At 39.0% G+C, this 19160-nt stretch overlaps 1 protein-coding gene and 1 long non-coding RNA gene across 3 annotated transcripts; one reads left to right on the forward strand and one right to left on the reverse strand.

The window, feature by feature from the left end:
• Positions 1-98: 98 nt before the first annotated feature.
• On the forward strand, positions 99-5394 carry tm4sf5 (transmembrane 4 L six family member 5). The gene is made up of 5 exons (XM_044020962.1): positions 99-556; positions 1544-1624; positions 2759-2895; positions 3576-3768; positions 5070-5394. The coding sequence occupies exons 1-5, from the start codon at positions 383-385 to the stop codon at positions 5085-5087; spliced, it is 603 nt and encodes a 200-aa protein (XP_043876897.1). The 5' UTR covers positions 99-382; the 3' UTR covers positions 5088-5394.
• On the reverse strand, positions 1870-14468 carry LOC122766252. 2 transcript variants are annotated; one of them, XR_006360051.1, is made up of 2 exons: positions 13981-14468; positions 1870-3789 (listed from the first exon to the last, which is right to left on the reverse strand). It is a non-coding gene; the product is annotated as an uncharacterized LOC122766252 (long non-coding RNA). The 2 variants fall into 2 exon arrangements; XR_006360050.1 differs by having other exon boundaries at positions 1870-3800.
• Between the last annotated feature and the right edge of the window lie 4692 nt (positions 14469-19160).

A 19160-nucleotide genomic window follows, 5' to 3' on the forward strand; every position in this document is an offset into this window, starting at 1 on the left:
AACCTAAAGCCTCCTATCTATCACACAGCTCTTTGAAGGTGTGTCAGAAGGTGACACACACACGCACGCTAACGTACCCCTCTTTTATGATCTTTCTATCAGCTTCAGGGAGTTTTTTTTTTTTTCGTTATCTCAGACCAGTGAGAAGATACACATGGTCTGAAATCAGATGTGGGCTGCTGCACCAATACCGTGGCCTTTGTTCCCTCTCTCCTTCCTGCTGTCACTGTGTTTGACTTTCACTGTGTGAGCTGCCTCTCGCCCTCCGTTATTTTTGGTTTCACCCTCTCTTCACTGACTTGGTCGTGACTTCGAGAAGAAGGTGAAGTACTCAGGAGGACAGGGAGCAGCAAATAGGTGAAGAGAGATAAAACCATAAAGTATGTGTTGTACGGGGAAGTGTGCTCGCCTGGTGGGCTTGATCCTGCTGCCCACGGCCTTTGTCTGCATGATCGCCAACTTGCTGCTGTTCTTCCCTGATGGGAAGAATCTGGAAACTGACCAGATCTCCTTACAGGTCTGGCTTATGGGGGGACTCATTGGAGGAGGCCTCTTTGTGAGTAATACATTATGGTCCATTAAAATCCTCTACAGTCCGTTTTATTGTTGTTGTTTTTTGTCTTACAAAACCTTGTGTAACTAGTAAAAGTATAATTGCAATGACATGATGACATTATAGTGTATAAACAGCCATAATTAAATCTAAAAAAGGTCATGACTCATTTCAAGACCTACTCCAGAGTAATGATGAAATGATAAAATGAAAAGAAATTCATATATTATATAATAAATTAAGATAACTGAAAATATAACTAAGTTGTTATGTTACTTTTAAAAAGTGTATATAACATCTTATAATGTCTCGGGTAATCAGTGACAACAAATATTATACATATATATAAATGCATTCTGAACCTATTCAGTCTTATGGTGTACAAATTAGGATTAGATATGTGCTTATAAAATATGACACTGCTCCAGAATGAATAGGTGTACATTTAATAAATAATCTTAAACCATCTACTATTCGTTGTTATGCATAAGTTGCCATGAATAAATATGACATGTAACTGTATGTATAGCCTTAAAACCCCACCCCCAGAAACTTAAGCGATAAAAACATGATATCGTCTAAGACAAACATACAAAGACCTGATTATAGTTTCCACCTGTGTTCACGTTACCTTATCACACATATCAATCTAAGAGACCTTTGGATCTTTGTAAAAGAATATGATTTTATTGCTGTGACATTATAGTCTGGAATCATGACAATGGAATTTGTTGGGTTTTTTTTCTCTCTCTCTGTCTGCTGGGAGTTAAACCCAATTATGGATTTGCAAATATTTGGTTTAACAGATAAGACGAAAAACAGACACATGTACAAGCAAATGTGTCAGCACACACAAACACGTATATACATATATATATATATATATACACATATACATATACATAGAGACAGAGACACCACATCTACACATTAAATGCGACTGAGAATCTTAATAAAGTAGGGCGTAATTTCATATTTTCAATTTTGCAGATGTTGTGTCCGAGCTGTTCTGCTATCAGGGCCGGGGGCAAGGGTTGCTGTGGAACAGGTTGCTGTGGCAACCGTTGCCGGGTGAGTGAAGTCATCTGAAAGGTTTAAGTATATGCATGGTGTTGTTGGCACAGGACTAATAATGACGGGTGGCGAGAGCTCAAAGGCAAAACGAGATGCCATATAACAGACTGTAATCAGTGTATTTTATCAGCAATACACCATATGGAAGTTGTTAAAAGATTTACTCTAAGTGAACTTCCACCTTTTTTATTTTAAATAACTAGTTAAAGTTATTAAGTTTTACAGAAGTATGTCTCTTTAAAAAATAACCAAACTCATAAATTGTGCAGTTTGAAGAATGTGTCAACATAGTAATATCATCCTTACTAAGGAAGTAGTTTGTAAAGCTTTGATGAAGCAAAAACATGATCTTTAGATGAACAAAAACATGATCTATCTTGTGTTTTAAAAATACAATCTGAGCACAAATTTAAACTGAATTCAAGCAAAACCCACAGGAATCAGAACTCCTGTTACGAAGCCTCAAGATTCGCAATTTGGACATTTTGCAAATGGAAATTCATAGATGTAACCTGCAACCAGGTTCCCATTGGATAATAACTGCTATAAGTTGCAGTCACACTGTCCACTTATATATACAGTATATACATATATATTATTTGTATCATCTATTTTCCTCTAGAGGAGAACTCAATTTACCAAACTGACATCATTTTCTATTGAAGAAGAGGTGAAACTAGGGATTAAGACCATTAATGATACACGACAATATTTACTGACTGTATACTAACAATATACAGTCTATTGGTTGTGAAATTTCTGTTGTAAGGGACAAGATTGATCATTTATACAAACTATAGACATCCCTTTAAAATGTATACTGTTTTAGCAAGCGATTATTAACTAATTATTATGCATTTTATCTAATTGAACTAGAATGATGCATATGAGTGTAGTTTCGGTCTGACATCAAGGGAGGAAAAGTGCCACAAAATATGAGAAGCCTCAGGAAGAGCCACAGGGGAGATCCCTGTCCTAGGACGGACAGACAACGAAAACGGCTTAAACTGATTAAGGGACAAAAAAAAAGCAGAGAAATGACCTGATTTCTACATCTTACAGATGTCCAGTCATGTCCATTATACACCTGCGCAGGACGAGACAGCAAAAATAATGATGTTTTTCCTCTAGATGTTGGGCTCTGTGTTCTCCTCTGCCTTTGGCCTGGTGGGAGCCATCTACTGCACCAGTGTGGCATCTGCAGGTCTGGCAATCGGACCCAAGTGTCAGACGGAGGGTGACAAATGGTCGTACCCTTTTGAAAATGCGTGAGTATTTCAACATCATCATAGTTTCAAATATTCTCTTTTTTCTCTCCCTGCAGAAACACTCTTATCTGCAGCTATTTATTGTTACGTTCCTATTGTTGTACATTTACTCTTCTGTTTTCTTAGCTTTACAGTGGCGTCCAAAAGTCTGAGGCTATAAATTGGTCCCCACACTTTTTTTGACAAGAGGAACACTTTCAGTTCCTCTTAAAAAAAACACCTAACCCTAAACATGTAATATTCTTAAAGTCCAGTAGGTGGCAGACTAAACCAACCCTTTCTGTTTGTATCACTTGCTGGAAAAGAATTCTGGGAATTCAGACTTCATATAAGAAAATTAGCAATATTTTGATGTGATCAGAAGCAATACAGTGTGGTGTTTTAATCAGATGTTAGTCACTCAAACATATCTACTATGCAATAATCTACTTAGTACCTCTTCTAAATCACCCAATAAAGAAGCATTAGGCTAATAGATATGACTATTAATCATTACACAACTGCTGTCTATGTTGAAAGTGGTTTAAAGGGCATCATTGTTGCACAGTGAGGGAGCCACATTTGAGTCCACATAATGCATGATGAGACATTCGTATTCAAACTCAGCTTGGTCACACATACATTCATGAGTAATGTAGTCATGTCCAGCATAACGATAATGCCTTTACCTTTGTTTTCAGGGGTGACGGCGGGTACCTTGTGAACCAGACCATGTGGACAATATGCGAGTTCCCCAAAAACGCAGTTATGTGGCACGTCGTCCTGTTCTCCATTCTGCTGTCCATGGGTCTCCTGCAGCTGGTGCTCTGCGGCATCCAGGTGGTCAATGGCTGCTTGGGATGCATCTGCGGAGACTGCCGTGACAGCAAAGACGTGGGTAAACCAGTTCCAAAACTGGAAAGAAACTAAAAAAAACATTTCGTAAATTGAGGTTGGAATAAAGAATTGGCAACATAATTATCTAAAATCACAAAATGAACCTCACAGTTCATGAAAGGTACAGAGGGGTTATAAAAAAAAGAGGGAAGTGATAACATATATCAAACAGGACCACACCAATGTGAGTGGTTTCATTCCTGGAAGTAAGCCAGTTAAGACTTTGCATTCTGCAGCTTCCTACTGTGTTGCTTTAATCCTGTTTTGATTCTGGATTTCCATCAAGTCTGCCACCAAATGAAAACAGGAAAAGGAAAGGTCTTGATTTTGCCTGTGTTGATAATGTGTGCAGGCAGACAAGCTGATTGAGTTCAGCTCCCAAAGACCCACTGTGTAACATGTAGCACGGTATACTGACAGAAATGGACTGTATAAGTGTATAATCACTTCAAGTCTATTTAGTCTTACAATAATTTAAGCCTTTTATACATACTGCATATTTAAGCCTTTAAGGAAGCGACCGTCTTGTATGTCCCTAAAGAAGCATGAATTATCATGCATTTTGTGTTTTTGACCCTGTTCCATATCTGTGGAGATCTGTGCAGATCTCGACAATCTGTAGAGATCAGATCAGATCTGATCACTAAAACCACATACATAGATGGTATATATTTGGCCACATTTTTGAGCTCAATCCATCTTCAGGACAGAGACCACTTTTTTCAGAAAGGCCCTTGTTCCGACCGGGTCATGAACCATAATCAGGATTCAGAGGTCAATTTATGTAATGGTTCAATTCTCTAAGTGATCCAATGCTGGATCCAATGCTGGATCTTTAGAGAATGTGCTTTCATAGCCTAGAAAGTCATCAAGATTCAAAATCCAGTAGACAAAGTTAGTACATTGTTATAACCAGAAAAATGCTGAGGTTTTGTCATACTTGGTCTATTGAAAAGTCTTACTAAAAAACAAACATGAGTCCTTTTTCTGTACTCTAGGGATATGAACAGAAGTATTTGTATAAGTTAATGGTAAAGCTCAGGTTTAGCACATGGACAAACAGGGTAAAGTTTAACTAAAACGCTTTTACGCTGATTCACTGTACATCATTTACAAACCTAATGTACAAAAATATTTCCTGAACATTATGCAAGACCGGGAACATTTCTGAGGATGTGCAGACACATCAGCAGATGCCTACACATTAACATGATGCACACGTTGATCATTTATTCATTTGTAAGTTTGCTTCCTGCCAAAAAACATGAAGTAAACATGTGACTTCTCTCCTGTTGCAGGATGACAGTGGACTGTGAACGTGAGGAAGACCCACCCCCACCCCACCCCCAATTAAACCTGTGTTTACAACAGGTAGATGAAGATTAATTTTCTTTTGACAGCACTTAAGCCTCCCTCCATTTGTTTTTTTTATCCACAATAATGGTTTGTGTGAAGTACTGCTTTTTATAGATGACATTACAAATAATTGTCCATAATACATGTCCATATTGACTGGTTCATTGGACATGAGACAATAAGAACTGTTGAATGTGAAATTCCTCGGAGCAAGTACAGCTTTTGTTTCATCTGATCTTTAAGATTAAAAACCTATTTCCTGATGCATCTCTTTTATTTGTCAAGTTACTTTAAACACACACCAAATCTGAATAACCAGAATATAAAATATGACACCGGAAACTAAATATTAAAAAAAAAGATTAGTTATATAAAGCGGTTGTAATCAGGAGTTGGTACACAGCACTGACTTCCATTCATTTGGTCAGCCTAAACAAAGCCTTAACCCTAACCAGTTAATGTCGATCCCTAATCTTAACCTAACCACAATTAAAATCTTCAAATCTTATATATATATACATATATATATACATATATATATATATATATATATATATATATATATATATATATATATATATATATATATATATATATATATATATACACACACACACACATATATACATATATATGTATATTCTTCACCTCATGCTGTGACCTCAGCCTGATCTAACAGGATTGTTCCCCAGGGTCAAACATTGCAGGTGCACCAACAGTACACAGTCAGTATTGCTACCTGTTAGCATGGATAAGCCCCCATAATCTTTAGTTGCCATGGAGTGACTTTGTGGTAATTGTTACCTAACTTTTGAGTTAAAAGCCTGTTGGAGAGCTGCACCCAGTTAAATATAGATGCCATGCACTGAGTGAGACCAAATCCAAATCAGCCAAAGCTGTGAAGCGCCAACACTCCTGGTAGTACAGATAAGTGAATTTAGGCCTGCTCCAGTGGACTCATTGCCTCATTAATAAAGTCTCCAGAACATTTCACCCCTCTCTGTTAACATCCACTGACTGAATGAGCTCTCTGTGTGCAGCCAATTGAATCTGGACCCCCTAAAAAATGTGCTTTGGCTTGGAAACAATACAATCTGTTGCAAAATTCATGTAAAAGAAAATGGTATTACACATCCAGGGCAGGGTGGGGAAATTAAGTAGCTGTGGAAACAAGTTCTGTGCCCAACGCTATAACCATCTCAGCTAACTGACTGCCTGGTGTTATGCAGCTGTCTGTAAGGCACAGCACACAGCGAGTAAAGGGCATGAGTGAGAAGAATTTGGAATAAAAGAATGGTGGGACAAAGGGAGGAAAACGGGAAAGGGGCCCATTCCCAGCCACTTCTCATGCAAATTGTAGACACTCTGAAAGACTCCAGGGAGGCAGAGAAAACTGCCATTAAATGGTGAAGTGGAAAAACTGATAAAGGCTGAAAAGACGGGACAACTGCATGAGAAAAAAAGCATGAACTCATGGGTCATTTTAGGGAATGAACAGACGAACAACGGAAACGAAACAAAGAGAAAATTATCTTTTCTTTGTGGTTTTGAAAACGTTTTCTGTAAAAACAGAAAACGAAATGTCTTCATTCACATGAATCACCCACAACAACTCTAAATGCTGTAGTACTGTAACATGGCGCTGTAACACTGCTACACCACAAACAGAGAAGATAGTAAGCATGCGCATAAAGCGCACTCGCTGTGTGCAAGCCCTTTTTTTTAATAAGGCTTTATTCGGACAAATCACAGAAATGGAGAGAAAATGAACAAAGACAGAAAGAGACTGAGGTAAAGAATAAAAGCAAATAAACCAAACAATCTCCAAACACAAAAGGAGGATGACAACGATGACAATGTGAATTCACCCAGACAAAATGGAGGCAGAAGGACAATATGGACTGAAACACCATTTGGACAAAGCACACCGCAAATGACTCAGCCAGAGTGAGATGATAATATTATACACTGTACATTAGCCTCATTTCAAAGCAACAGTCATCATGTACCACAGTGACCAACAAACTCTTTAGTCAGACACACACGAGACTGATAACTCAGCAGTGTCCATGGCATAATAATTATGTTCCACCACACTGTGAATGACTCACAGAGTCGTGCCACAAAGTCGACAGTCAGGCACAATCAGAGTGTCTGGAGTAGGTAACAAATCTTACCGAGTGCTTATTTCATTACTTTAGTTCTAGCCTGCAACATCTCTTTATCCAGCATTTACTTTTATTACACGTTTCAGAAATACAGAGCTTGTTCCTGATCGATCCCTAAATTCATGAAAGCCGGTTACAACACTCTGTCATGGTTATAATTGTGTAAAGATGCTGAAAACTTCATAGTACAATGTCATCATTTGCATCTTTGCTTAATGGAAGCATATACAGGACTAAGACAGTGTTGTAGAACATAAGTGCAATTAACAATCGACAAGCTCTGTCCTGCAAATAGCTGATAGTGTACCTAATTATTGTTTCTTCTGCTGAAGCCACATATACATCACAGGAACACCCACAGCTGAAGTTAGGGGCCTTTCCTTTATAGGCTCCTGGTAAAGAGGACTCAGAGGCCCTGACCTTCTGAATCAAACTAGGTCTGAGACATTTTATTTTGCACACAGCCATAGCAATTTTGCTAATGGTAACCATCTTGCTTAAGCTTGCCCAAGGATAATTGGCCAGATTTATCCTGTCGTGTGAGGGATTAACAGATGCGATTTTAATGTATACATCAGTTTTCCCAATTCCAAATCTTAAGTATCAAACATGTTTGATATTTACGATTGAATAGCGACCCCACGAAAACCAATGAGAGCAAGTTGACCGGGAAACAGATACTTTTGTTTACAACCAGAACTTGTGCAACCCCAGTCATGACTTCATACAAAGGTTTTTGCCAGCAGAAAAACATCGCGCACACACAACAGCGATTAACTGATGGTGCCAACAGCCGCCTCCATGTCTATATATACTGAAGTCAAAACATTTACAGTGGAAACCAGCTGTAAATTACATGTATTTCAATGCAATTGCATTTTACTGACTTTAGTAGCCTATGAATATTAGTAGTATCTGGGCAGACACAACATGTCCTCCATTTTCTCAAGCTAAGAATTTACACAACAAATGAGAAACATGGTTAGTTCTCCCACTCTGCACTTAAGGGTTAATGTAAGAGAAACAAATGAACAGGAATTCCTTCAAAACATGTAAAGAAATGTGAGACAGCAGCAGAGTGAGGAGAGTGGGACAGTGACAGAGGCTGAAACCAGCCGTGGGCGACCTCAGGCAGCTAGTTCCGGTCCAGAGAAGCATGCCAACATCAACAGAAAATCAACATCAACAATCCACGGGTATGAGAAAGTCTGAAGGGGAGGGCAGAGGAGGAGGAAAACACAGATACAGGGTGGGGAGCGGTAAACATTCACAGAGGACTAGACTGGTTTGTTCCTGCCGTGACTTGATTTGTTTACAGTCTCTTTGATTTTATAATTTGCAAAACACTTAAGATGGAAGTGAACAATAATGACTGGAGACTCATGAGTCTTATCTTAAATAAAATTAAATGGGAAGAAATGACTTTAAACGGACACCTTTTCAGTGATAATCATCAACGATCAACATTGTTAGTTTGAGGGAAGAACACAATAATGAAATTACTAAAAAGGTCAAACTGACAGTTTTCCTACCCAATTGATGAAAGTGTTATTTTTTAAATGTGATACATGGTACTGGTAGCATATAATGTGTTCTCTATGTTTAAATGTGACATTATTTTAAGCACATATTCAGATTTAAAGATAATCTTGAAACTATTCCGTGCGCGTTCATCATACAAACAATCATACATAAAAACGTGACAATTTGTACTAGACACATCAAAGCCAAAACGTTATCCAAAAGGTTTGCAGATTCAAGAGGACGTGGCCATGGCAACCATCGGACGTTTGGCGAATTTCGCCCATTTACGCCACGGAACAGGAAGTGCCCTATAACTTCGCCATACGTTGACTGGATCGCCTTGAAACTTTGTACGTGTCACAAGACAAGAGACCGACTCTGAATACGTCTACGTTATTATTGTTATTCCGTGGCTTTGCAGTCATCTTTGAGGGGTGTTAAAGACAAGGAGTACCACGAGCAGTGCTAGTTTTCCTACGCAACTGTATTAATTTGAATTTGGAGCTTATTTTATATTAATAAATTAATAAAGATTTGGAAACACTGGATTTTATACACATGAATTGGTCAGGGCAAGTAGCATTTTCCTCTTATGTATAATGAAAAGAAGGTTATGCAGTACATCTATAGATGATTATCATACTATGCTAAATTACCATATAGGAACATAAATTCTCAAGGGAGTATGTCAGTGTGACATTGTCTCTTTCCACTTGCCAATCCAGTGACACCCTCCCTCCCCGCCGGCTAAAAGTGTCACAGTGAATTCACGGAGGCACTCGAGGCCAGTGGGACAGAGGGTGTGGTTCACTTTATGATATCTGAGCCTCCTCGTGTCGAGGGCTCACAGAGAGCTACTGCAGTGCTCCGTCATAATCATATTCGGGTCACCAGCAGAGTGACACTTGTCACCCCTACAAGGAGAGGAACAAGTGTGAGTGTGTATGTGTGTGTGGATGTGACACTACAGAGGTACCAGTTGGGCCTATTGCATAAACAAAAAAGAGGCTGCTGTTTCATACACTTTCATAAATAAACTTCACTTGTGCTAAATATCTGCTACTTATGTCACTATTTATCATAATACTAAATGATAAAGAAAACTTCCTGTTTACAAATACATCTATATTTTGAACCCTATTTAATAATTTCTCATTTGATGGCAGTTTTTGATGTTGAAACTAAGTCACTTGTTCCACTATTAATCATCACACAGAGCAGATTTAACATTAGAGACACTGTCCTTTCAGAAGTTAGCCTGTCCTTCACCCACATGCACACGTGTAAATCCATACGTCCAAGTGTGCACATAGCTCACTGTGGTGGGGAAGACTGGACACTGACGTCGACGGCACGTTTTTGAAGCTCACATGACAAGAATTTGACCTGGTTACAAGCTGCTGTGTCAAGCTCGGTCTCCACTCTGCAGTGGAAATTGACATTTTTATATGAATCAAAAGGGAAAGCGGACCATCTACTTGTGGGTTAAGTCACTGTTGTACTTGGCAGAAGAGCAACAGCTTCAGAAATGCCACTGACTGTTTCCTGGGTGATTTGTGAGCTCATCTGGGTAAATTTCCACCAGGACTTGATCTCTGTAACGAAAGAAGTGGTCTTGGCAAGATTTAAAGGTCCAGTGTATAACATTTAGGAAGGTTTAGTGGCAGAAACTGAATATTCTACTCATAGGTTAGTGGTTTTTTTTTTCCTCTTTTTAATAAAAATCATTAAGTGCATTAGCCTTTCATGTGAACTTTAGGCAAGGGTCTTACTTTATGGTTGATTCTACAGCCATGCATTTTTAATTTTTGGAGTGGAAGATTATTACACAAACAAAGAGGAACCCAATGTATAAACCAATGAAGAAGAAAGAGGAAATAACAGAGAGAGTAGGAGGGGAGAGAGTTGTGAAATCCCTGTTTACATTTTTTCTGGTATGTGAAGGCCACCTGACACACTTTATGGTGCTAGCCTTGACTCAGACTTGACTCAGTTTGGCTCGACTCAACTCAGTTTGGGGGTTCGTTATAGCACGGCTGCATGAAACTGCCATGTCATTGTTTTATACGCGACACAATCACGCAAACAAACTGTGGAGTTTAACGCATGTTTTCAGGATTTTTGGTCTGATTCCTATGTCGGACGTCGCGTTTATGACTCTTGTGAGTGATGACACTCTTTGACCAATCAGTGGCCGGCAGTCTGTTGACATCACATTTTAGTATCGGCTCAACCTCGCCAGAGCAGGTACTAAAAAAGTACCAGGTGCCACATACTAGAATCAAACTAAGCCAAGCCGTGCTAGAACTATATAGTGGAAAAGCGCCATTAAAGAGGGATGAGCAGAAGAGTCCCACATTTGCTGCAATCTGCAGTCTCACCATTAGATGTCACTGATACCACATCCCCACTGGGTAAAGACCAGGTTAATCACAGGTTTGAATGGGTTTTATGTCGACAGTGCATGCTCCCTGTGGCGCAACACAGTTTTGGTCAAAAAAGACAAGGAAAAAGACGATAACCATGAAAACTTGTGTGAGGTAATATGAGGAAGTCTGCCAGTACCCACACATGCACAACCCCACACTCAAAGCAAGTTTGAGTGTTTTGTTAAAAAGTTTTTACATTTTTTCACTTTCTTAAATTTCTGGTTTCTTTGCTCCACAAAACAAAGAAATCATTAAAACGGAATCATTTTGGACTAAACTGGGCTAATGCAGACTGCGACCATAACTTAAGGTTCTTACACACTGGACATTTCAATCCAGGCCAGAAATCTGATAAATTCACTAACTTTCCATTTATTGCACCTTTTCAACACACCATCGTTTGTTTTTTCCTCACTTGCTTATAGTTGCTTCATTCAAAACATGTACTCCACATTGTTGCAGATACAAGAGTGAAAAAAAATCTCAAGGAACAGGTGAATACATGTTCAACTTTTGAATTTGAGAATTCCCATTCTCTTTGATTAGACCTGTATTTTATAAAAGAGCTTCCACTTCTCAGTAAAACCCTCTTACTCGTACATGTTAATAATTTCATCCACAGCTATAGATATTCCCCCTGGAATGCATACTATACAGCCACCATCCTAACCTTTTCCCCTTTGTTTTCACATCATTGAATTATCCAATTATATCTAATCGCATGACCCTCACATAATATTTCCATAGAGAAAGGTGTGTCCTTATCATTGATTCTTATTCTTTAATGTGCTCCCTGCCATAGCCCCAGTTTTTTGCAATTTGATTTACCAATACATAAATATAACATAGCCCAAGGTGTCTCAATCGTGGTCCTAAAGACCCACTGCCCTGCGTGTTTGAGATGTTTCCCTGCTTCAACAAACCTGAAACCAACCTTGACATATCCCCACAACGGTGATAATAATGACAACATTATTAATAATAACAAAAACAACTGCTGGATTTGTGCGTTTCCTAAGAAAATGCATTTAGGAATCTAAAGGGCTTGTGCTGAACTGCACAGACTCACAGACCAAGTTAGGGCAGAGAATCTCGCCACTGTTGCTGCTACCTCTTCTCCGGCATGGTTGTTTACACAAATTAAACACTGTCACTGACTATCGAAACTGCATTTTTGTAGTAAGCGCCTGTTTCCAACTGCGAAACGCAAATCTGTTTGCGCTGCTGTAGAAACATGTTGGCTTAAGATGGCCGCTTTTGTAATGTAAAGCCATTGCCCTAAAGATATAATACAGTACGTAACATTTCTGCATTAAAATATCTAAAGACAACAAGTGCTACAGCTGAGCATGTCAACTGGATGCATGTTATTTAAAACCTATACACATAAATCTTTATTAAAAGTTTGGGAAAATTCTGGTCATTTGTTTGGGAACACTATGAATCGCATTATCCAAGTGTGTTAGTTTGATTAAAACTAGCTCGATTTTGTCGAATTATTGTCTTAGTGTGACTACAATCAGACTTTTAACACGCAAGTAAACGCACTGACTGACATAGACTAGGTAAAGGTTTTAAGCCACCATTAGATCTGTTGTTTTAGCAATGCTATAATGACAATACACTACAATTATTCCTCAATCAATATACTGGAACACATTCAGATGTTTTACAATAACACCATTTTTCAGGGAAATAAAGTGCCAAGTATTACGTGTGACCGATACTTACACGTAAACGAGAGCATGAGCCTGGCTCTCTTAAGCTTGGAGTAGAACGCTAATCATTGTTACTGGTAAAACCTGTGTTTTCAGTCACATCATTCCAATCCAAATGTCATTGGCAACCAGTGCTGTAATGTAACCAAGTACAAATACTTTGTTACTGTTCTCAGGCACAAAATACACATATCTGAGCAACTGTTACTTTTACTCCACTACATTTCCTCTAACTAGCTTTGTTACTCGTTACAAGCAAATCAAATCAGAAGAAGAGTTGGTAAATGGTCTGTATTTATATAGAGCTTTTCTGTTCTTGATGAGCTGCTTCACACATTCACATGCTGCAACACGGTCTTGCTCAAGGACACAGACTAGCAGAGCCAGGAATTGAACCTACAACCTTCCAGTTGAAAGACAACTCACCCTACCACTGAGTCACCATGGCTCATTCCTAACCTCCCATATCTTAAATCAGATCAATTTACTTTTGATACTTAAGACTTTAAAACTTTTATTTATGTGAGTAATATTGTAAAAAAAAGTGACTTCAACTTCTATCAAAGTCATTTTCTGGTAAGATACTTGTACTTTTAGTCAAGTATCCCTTTAAGGTACTTTATACAAGACTGATGATAATAGAATATACCCCACGTCTTTTGCACTGTACTGTACAATTTCTTACAATAAACCTGTATGAAATGTTACACACTGGAGCTTGAATGCACTCAAGAAAAGTTATTGTTGTTATAATGTAACCGTTTAAAAGGTCAAAACACCTTCACTCGTGACATTACAGGATGGTTTGAGGCGTGACGTCATGTGTGTCATTGTATTAATTGATATGCAGAGGCAGAACAAAGCGAGGCAGGTCGTCAAAATGCAGTATGTGCAGTATGTGCATGGGTGAGAGACAGAAAATGAAAACACAAGGGGGAAGTAAGGACTCAGAGGGAGGGAGGGAGTGAGTGAGTGAAAGAGAGAGAGAGGGAGAGAGCAGGCGTGTCAACTCACCATGCTCCGGGGATTAGCTATTTAAAGTTGAGTCGCTGTAGAAACCTTTCCATTGATACTCGGGACACAAAGTAGCGGGCAGAGCTCCAGAGACAAAACACACCGAGCCACTAACGAGGGAGGGACACGCAGCTAAGGGGACAGCAGCAGCAACAGCCTTGGAGCTGGGAAAATAACCAAGAATTGACACTTTTACCGCCTGTTTACAAGGATTCTGCACCAGGTTGGTAATTGCATCTGTATTCGTTTAAAAAAATGATTTAAAAATCGCTGTTTAAACGAAAATGCAAGTGAGGTATGTGACGCAAAAAAGACGAAATCCTCCTCCAATTAAGGCAGCTGTGTTGGTTGGTAGTACAGCAGGGGGTGTGTCAGTCAGTGGGAGGGGTGCCATGCCATGCCGTTCCGTGAAACCCACTTCTGCACAGTTAAATGCGTAACTTTTGGTGTTATTCAATGTGATAAATGTTGGTTTACGCAAGTCAAACACGCCCCTTCATTCACGGTTCGTTAATGGAGACGAAGACAGAGGAAAGCTCAGATTAACCTGTCTGCTCTGCTGGCGCGCTGCCCACGTGCACGGGCACGGAGGCTTCCACTACCTCGTGCACGAGCCCCACCCTAAATAAACCACAGAGTTTGACTGTTTGTCATTAAAGGATCTTTGAGATTAGTGGGTGACAATGCAGAATATGAAATAAAAGGTGTATTTGCATGCATCTGTATTGTCATTGTTATGAAAAGAACAATGGAAACTAATTTGGTATTAAAAAGAACAACTTAAATGAGATCATATCATTCTATTTCTACATACAAGCATCATTCTGCTTCATGGTGGAGCTTATTTTAACCTTTTAAAGTAGCTTCATTTCTATGCAAAACAAAATAAATCAGTGCTCATTCTTTTAAAATCCAATGAGACAAACATTATTCCATAAATGTTTAGTAACATATGTACACTAAAGGCAATGCAGTTAAAACTTTGCATCTGTAGAGAAGTAAGAAGTAAAAGGGCATATACCTTTTTTTTTTGCTGCTAAATTCACTTCATTGGTTTTCATCGACAGCCTACATTATTGCCATAATATTGTGTAGGACGATTGTTATCACGTTTCTCTAAACACATGCTTGTAAGGGCTGAGTTTGAGGGGAGAAAAATGATGTAACTAATGGAAAATGTATGTAGGGACAATGTTCAACAAACATATTTAAGAAGTTCAAACCCACGAAGGTGCCAACATGCCGTTTAAAGCTGTAGTGTGTATCTTTGGGATATTAATCTAATGGATTAAGCCTGTCTGCCCTGCACAATTCTGTGACTCTTAGGGCCTGTACACAGGAGAATGAAATCTACGAGAATCCCCAGGACATTTGTATTGTATCGGCTTTTTATTGACGCGTAACTAGCACTTTGGAAGCCCACCCTTGCATTTTTGTGCATACAACCAATACGCCGCTTTGAAAAAACTTGTCCCACCTCTCTCTTGGTCTTGCATTCGCTGTTGCTTATCTTCATTGCTTATCGTCTTCTTGTGTTTGTTTGTTCTATTCACTACATGATCACTTTAATTTTCCTTCCTCGGTTTCTGTGATTATAAACATCGTAATGTACAAGCTACTTTTTAAGAACAAAAAAGAAAAAGATTGTATAGGGAAAGTTCTGTTTCTGTGTGGATAAGGTCTCAATGTAGCAGGATATTGTTTTTGTGTCTGTGGAGGCGCAGGGCGACCAATGGAGGGAATTCTCTAAAACATGAGTAAGGTAGTGAGACACCAAAATGAGTTGGAATATACATATGCAGCTTTAAAGTGATTAAAAAAAGCTGTCATCCACATGTGTGACACAGCATAGATAATCAGTCACATGTTAAAATCCACTCACTCACTGATGTTTCTCTGGAGGAGCTGTGAGTTCTTTGTGATTAAACAAGTAAAACCTCATTATTCCGAGGCTGCGTGCTGCTCATATGAGCGGCCTGCAGGGAGTTTGAGAAGAGACATGAACAGAAAATCAAGTACAAGTTCAGACCAGTTATCTCAACCCCCCTCTGCTAATTTTCTTCTCTCCTTTTGACAAACATTTTACCGACAGCACAGACAAGACAAACCTAATAAAACTGACTTCAAAAAGAGAAAAGTGCATTAAAAATACTGGACCAATATTGGAATAACTTCACATGACAAGAATTAAAAAATGATGTCAATAAACAACAATATTGTACTTCTGTGTTGTGTAATAGCTTCTGCAACAAAGCCACTTTCAGGCTTCATAGACTGTGTCCAAGTTTAAACTTGTAAATTCATTTGTCCATCTGGTCAGTGAACTACTCAGGTCAAATGTGTTTTTAAAGTTCCAGTTACAATTTCAGGCATTTTTCAAACACTTTAGCCAAACTTCAAGCACTTTTCAACTGCAAAAACACATTAGATTTGTTGCACTTTCAAGGATTTCAAGCACCCAAATGAAGCCCATACTTTTCTCACTTTTTACATTTGTCTGTAACATTCTTCATCATCTGCTCTTGTTCGTTCACATCATCCTTTAGTTTCTCTCTCTGTGGTCGATGCGTGCCGTGTCTGAGGTTTGGTTTTTTTCAGAGTGTGCATACGTGTGTGTGTGTGTGTGTGTTTACCATCTAAGGTTGTTTTTCTCCTCTCTACCAGCCTCCCAGGCTGCTGCGTGCTGCCCACAACCAATCATGAGCTCAGTCCAAAATTCCTCACCACTGACCAGCCCCTTCATTTGTGTACTTGTGTCTGTGAACAACTTTGCACCCTGGTTCTAGTAAGAAAACAAAAAAACCCCACTGACTACAAAGAAGACATCGAACATACACTTTATTTGGCTGATGATTAGATATTTACGTTAAGCAGTTGTACCTAATAAAGTGGCCGCAAGTGTATAATCTTCCCATGCTTTCTCCCTTTACAGTGTGTGCTTAAGTGTTACTCCACCATAATGGATTCCTTGTTTGTAGATGTGATCGAGTTTCAGAGGAACACCTGAGTGAAACAGAAGTTAGCTGCATGATAGGAAACGGAGCAGCAATATATTTAGAGCCGCATTTGTTCACTCACGACACAGCACTCTCTCTCTCTCTCTGCTCGTCTGCAGTGTGCTACAGCAGCTCTGTACACACATTACGTGTGAGCTGTCACGTCTCAGTGAAAGAGCCTCACTAATGCAGCTGATGGCCTCGGTAGTGAACAGTGGGCGGGGACGGGAAGGGGTCGGGGCCTCGGTCTGGCTCTGCCCTCCTCTTATGTCGCAACCAGAGGTTACAGTTTGACTGCAGATAACCAAATCTTTTCCACTGCGATTAGTGAACAATGGGGCTCAGTGAATTATCACACTTGTGTGTGTGTTTTTCTATCAAACCTGACGAGGTTAGCGGTTTATTTCAGAAGCTGCTGGATTCAAGGATTGTGATGATAGCCTTTGCACTCAAGTCACAATGGGTTTGATTAACTGGACGCATACGTAAACATAAACACACTGTCGTCTGGTTTTGACAATAAAATTGCAGCAATGGACCATAATGCTGTGCATACTATATATGTGTGTATATGTGTATATCTATGTATATATAAACATACATATATATATATATATATATATATATATACAGATATGTATACAGATATGTACAGATATTTTACCCAAATCACAATACTACAGATGTTATATTATATATACAGGTTGCGCTAACTGTCCATTAAAGCTGCTTTTTAGAACATTAGAGACCCTTCACCTCCCTCTGTTCTATTTCTCCTGACCCATTTCTTACCCTGATTAGATTTTTTACTCTAAGCAAACACAGCTGGTCTCCATCAGGGGGCCCTGTCTTTATCTTATCACCCAGCAGTGCCACAAATCCAAGGACAATCCTGAGGGAAATGATCAGTTTGACATTAAAAAAAAACATCTTACAGATCCTAATATGAAAACAGTTGGACAATCACAAACACTGTTATTAAATTGTCCTGAATTGATCCTTCTATATTCTAAGCCATTTTTTTCAAGAAGATACATAAATGTAGTCAATGGACAAAAAACATAACATGAATAAATAAGTAAGTAAATACTGACATAAATATAGAAGCTATATTAGCAGTTAGCCCTGGAGGCTAGCAGCAGATGTTGGTCATAAAGCTAAACAAAGTTATTTCTGTCATTATTTGTTAATATTTTAAATACTTATTTATTCATCCATTATTTATGCATTTATTTATCTATTTATGCTTTTACATATTTTTTTGTTTTAAATCTATACTAAATTAAATACTGTTCTGAAGCTTGACTTAAGTAAAAATTGTATTGTAACTCAGTCTCAATATATGTCACAGGTATCAACTTGTCTGCTCCATAGTTAATCTGGCGGCTGTCGAGCAATGACGTCCTTTACTTCAGGATTAGACAGAGGGCAGGACGACGACAGTGATGATGGGACTGTAAATGGTGGTTGATTGGCCGGTGATATTATCAGCTTATGTATGGCTATCATGTCACAGAGGAGCAGGATCATAATTCCATTAAAACTGTGACCTGGTGATATGAGGAGCTTTTGGTCGACCTGGACACTCGGATCTGCCGTCAGTGTGATTGCGCAGTTTAAATGTGAGCTGCCGGGGAACCAAGCATGCTGGGAAATGCTATATTTCGTGTTTATCAAAGGCGTTTTAAAGGATGTTTGATGCTGCGAGTGTGGCTTTACTTGTTTTGACACTTGAAGCTCCAGTCTGGAAGAATTAGTGACATCCCATGGTGAGAATAAAGATTGTAACCATAAGCGAAGTCCTTGTACATATAAGACTCATTCTAAGGGGACAAAATCCAAACTATATCATTTTAAAGCAATACATGTAGTGTTTCACACTGGAACTGTAAAGGGAATACTGTCGATTTGAAGAATTATGTTCATGCTTTCTTTTTCTTTTCTTCTGCCACTTTCACTCCATACAGACGTCTCCACCATGGGTGTAAAGATGCTGCAGTGTTTCCCGTTCTACAGACGCTGTAAAGAGCGCTGCAAGAGCAGGCAGTGCCCCCAAGACACAGGTGAGGAGCAGCTACAGTCAGGAGTACTCTACTCAGCCAAAAACGTCACAGCATTCATTTCAATCTCTTCCACTGTAAATTTCTTTGGCCAGGCAGTGTATACTTTTAAGAAAGAAAAAAA

The sequence above is a fragment of the Solea senegalensis genome, linkage group LG3, assembly GCF_019176455.1.
Source record: "Solea senegalensis isolate Sse05_10M linkage group LG3, IFAPA_SoseM_1, whole genome shotgun sequence".
NCBI classification, from domain to species: domain Eukaryota; kingdom Metazoa; phylum Chordata; class Actinopteri; order Pleuronectiformes; family Soleidae; genus Solea; species Solea senegalensis.

Excerpts from the sequence above, each read along its gene's own strand:
- tm4sf5 (XM_044020962.1), top strand. The coding sequence starts at position 383 with ATGTGTTGTACGGGGAAGTGTGCTCGCCTGGTGGGCTTGATCCTGCTG. Across the intron at positions 557-1,543 it reads TCATTGGAGGAGGCCTCTTT|ATGTTGTGTCCGAGCTGTTC; the intron begins GTGAGTAATACA and ends TCAATTTTGCAG. Across the intron at positions 1,625-2,758 it reads GCTGTGGCAACCGTTGCCGG|ATGTTGGGCTCTGTGTTCTC; the intron begins GTGAGTGAAGTC and ends TTTTTCCTCTAG.